The sequence below is a fragment of the Agelaius tricolor genome, unplaced genomic scaffold, assembly GCF_023055355.1.
Source record: "Agelaius tricolor isolate 1412-34295 unplaced genomic scaffold, bAgeTri1.0.p SCAF_30, whole genome shotgun sequence".
NCBI classification, from domain to species: Eukaryota; Metazoa; Chordata; class Aves; order Passeriformes; family Icteridae; genus Agelaius; species Agelaius tricolor.
In genome coordinates this window covers 5,578,869-5,582,117 of record NW_027269290.1, presented here as the reverse complement: position 1 = coordinate 5,582,117, position 3,249 = coordinate 5,578,869, and the positions used below count along the sequence as shown (strand labels likewise).

Here is a 3,249-nt window from a genome sequence, read left to right as displayed (position 1 = left end):
CGCAGTCCTCACCCCACCGAGGGCCCTTAAAGCCCCTCATTCCCATCGTGACACACCGAGCACCCCAAAACGTGCAGCTCTCGGCTTTGGGGCTCCACCCGAGCCTCCTCCCAGGCACAGGAGCTCGGGAGAACACAAAGGTCCCGGTGCCGATCCCGGTTCCGCTCTCGATCCCGGTGCCAGTCCTGGTGCAGATCCCAATCCCGGTGCCGATCCTGATCATCGATCCCAATCCCGACCCTGCTGCCAATCCCGGTCCCGCTCCCAATCCCGGTCCCTATCCCGATCCCTATCCCGATCCCGCTCCCGCTGCTGCCCTCACGCAGCGCCCCGCGCGCCGGCGGTGACGTCACGCCGCGCAGATGACATCACGCGCGGCAGTGACGCCGCGGCGCGGGCGGCAGCAATGGCGGCGGTGGCAGGAGCGGGAGCGGCGGGAGCGGCCGGGGCGGTGGCGGCCCCGCCGCGGGGCATCCGCGCCTGGCTGCGGAGCGCCTTCCGCTTCGCCACCGACCGCAACGACTTCCGCAGGTCGGCACCGGCTGCGGGACCGGGAACGGGGCGCGGATGGGGCCGGGATCGAGGCCGGGCCCGGAGCAGCGGTCGGGGTTGGGATCGGGAGCCCGGTGTCTGTCCCCGGCCTGGAGCAGGAGAGGGACAGGGATTGTCCCTCGGTCCCTGCGTCCAGTTCGGTCTCCTCGCCTCAGGGAGGACATTTTGGGGCTGGAGCGGGTCCGGGGAAGGGAGCGGAGCTGGAGGGGCCTGGAGAGTCCTGAGGGAGCTGGGAAGGGTTTGGAGAATCCTGAGGGAGCTGGGAAGGGTTTGGAGAATCCTGAGGGAGCTGGGAAGGGGCTCAGCCTGGAGCAAAGGAGGCTCAGGGGGAATTTCTGGCTCTGTCCCTGCCGGGAGGGGACAGCCGGGGGGATTTGGGATCTTATCCCAGGGAACAGGGACAGGAGGAGAGGGAACGGCCTCAGGCTGGGCTGGGGAGGCTCAGGTTGGACATCAGCAGGAATTTCCTCATGGAAAGGGCTGGAAGGGGCTGCCCGGGGGGGTTTGGAGCGCCCATCCCTGGAGGTGGCACTGAGTGCTCAGGGTGGGGATCGGGCACAGCCTGGGCTCGGATGAACTTTCCCAAAATCTTTTCCGAGCTCAGCGCTTCTGGGACTCTGTGATTGCAGGAACCTGCTGCTGAACCTGGGGCTGTTTGCCGCCGGCGTCTGGGTGGCCCGGAACCTGACCGACATCGACCTGATGGCCCCGCAGCCCGTGCCGTAGCTCCGGTCAGCGCGGGAGAGGGACCGGGGGGCGGGATCGGGAATATCCTGAGCTGGGAGGGACCCGCAGGGATCAAATCCAACCCCTGCCCTGCTCAGACACCTCAGAATCCCACCTGGGCATCCCTGAGAGCCCAAAATCCCACCTGGGTGTCCCTGAGAGCCCAAAATCCCACCTGGGCATCCCTGAGAGCCCAAAATCCCACCTGGGCATCCCTGAGAGCCTAAAATCCCACCTGGGTGTCCCTGAGAGCCCAAAATCCCACCTGGGCATCCCTGAGAGCCCAAAATCCCACCTGGGCGTCCCTGAGATCCCAAAATCCCACCCTGGGGAGCTCTGGCAGCCTCGGGGTTTTTCCCATTCCCTGGGGAGCCTGGGCAGTGCCCCAAACCCTCTGGGGGAGGAACCTTTCCCAAAATCCACCCTCAATCTCCCAAATCCAGCCCTTCCCTGGCTGCTGTCCCTGCTCACCAGAGTTTGGAGCTGCAGCCCCCCAAGGCTGAACAAACCCTCCAAACTCACCCTGTCCCCCTCAGGACAGCACTGTCACCACCCGAGGTGACACAAATCAGGGGTGAGCCCACCCCAAACCCCACAGAACCCCTTTTTTACCCACATTTTAGAGCAGAAGCAGCTCCCCTGATGGTGCTGACTCCTGTCCCAGGAAGGAGCCGGAGCTGCTGGGAGCTGAGCTCGCCCTCCCACCAGGACTGGAGCTGTGGAGCTGCTCTGATCCCACCTGGAGCTGCTCTCATCCCTTTGGAGCTGCTCAGATCCCACCTGGAGCTGCTCTGATCCCTTTAGAGCTGCTCAGATCCCACCTGGAGCTGCTGTGACCCCTCTGGAGTTGTTCTGATCCCACCTGGAGCTGATCTGATCCCACCTGGAGCTGCTCTGATCCCTTTGGAGCTGCTCTGACGCCTCTGGAGCTGCTCTGGTCCCCCCTGTCCTGCCTGGAGCAGTGACAAGGACAAGAGGTTTAATGCTGAGAGGAAGATTTGGTTTCCCATTCATTCCTTTGGGAATTGTTTCCTTGAGGATGTTCATGGAATTTCTTCCTGTACCCCCCACCCCCAGATGTTTATTAAATTTTATGGAATAACAACACAACCCACTGGAATTTCTTTCTTTTTTTTTTTTCTCTTTGTTTTTTCTTTCTTTTTTCTTAATAAGAAATTTCAGCTTACAAAAAAAAAACAAGGTGTAAAAAGAGTAAAGATTTACAAAATAACAACAAAAAAATCATAAAAACATGATTTCTGTTTCACACCCGAGAGAGAGACAGGGACGAGCCCAGCCCTGGGATCCAGCAGCTGCTGCTGCTGCCAGGGAAATCCAGCCTGGGATGGAATTCCAGGGAAAATCCAGCCTGGGATGGACCTGAAATCAGCCTGGGATAAAAATCCAGCCTGGGATGGACCTGAAATCAGCCTGGGATGAAATCCAGGCTGTGCTTTGATCCCATCCCTGCTCTCCCATTCCTGCTCTCATCTCTGACCCCATTCCTGCTCTGATCCCTGATCCCATTCCTGCCCTGACTCCATTCCAGCCCTGATCCCATCCCTGATCCCACTCCTGCCCCAATCCCATCCCTGTCCTGATCCATTCCTGACCTGATCCCAATTCCTGCCCAATCCCATTCCTGCCCTGATCCCATCCCTGCTGTGATCCCATCCCTGCCCTGATCCCTGATCCCATTCCTGCCCCATCCCGTCCCTGCTCTGATCCCACTCCTGCCCCATCCCATTCCTGCCCCATCCTTGCCCTGATCCCTGATCCCATCCCTGCCCTGATCCTGTTCCTGCCCTGATCCCTGATCCCACTCCTGTTCTGATCCCACTGCTGATCCCATCCCTGCTGATCCCATCCTTTCCCTGATCCCATCCCTGCCCTGACCCCATCCCTGCTCTGATCCCATTCCTGCCCCATCCCATTCCTGCCCCATCCCATCCCTGCTCTGATCCCATCCTT

General features: G+C 60.4%; 1 protein-coding gene across 4 annotated transcripts; it reads left to right on the top strand.

Moving 5' to 3' along the window:
• Positions 1–360: 360 nt before the first annotated feature.
• Positions 361–2,388, top strand: TOMM6 (translocase of outer mitochondrial membrane 6). Of its 4 annotated transcripts, XR_011682858.1 has the most exons (4): positions 362–531; positions 1,182–1,283; positions 1,943–2,029; positions 2,091–2,388. XR_011682858.1 is itself a non-coding variant. In XM_071450196.1 (3 exons), the coding sequence occupies exons 1-2, from the start codon at positions 407–409 to the stop codon at positions 1,276–1,278; spliced, it is 222 nt and encodes a 73-aa protein (XP_071306297.1). In that variant the 5' UTR covers positions 361–406; the 3' UTR covers positions 1,279–1,283; positions 1,913–2,388. The 4 variants fall into 4 exon arrangements, 3 of the variants coding, with proteins under 3 accessions (XP_071306297.1, XP_071306296.1, XP_071306295.1); XM_071450196.1 differs by having other exon boundaries at positions 361–531; positions 1,913–2,388; XM_071450195.1 differs by having other exon boundaries at positions 361–531; positions 1,902–2,388.
• Positions 2,389–3,249: the final 861 nt, after the last annotated feature.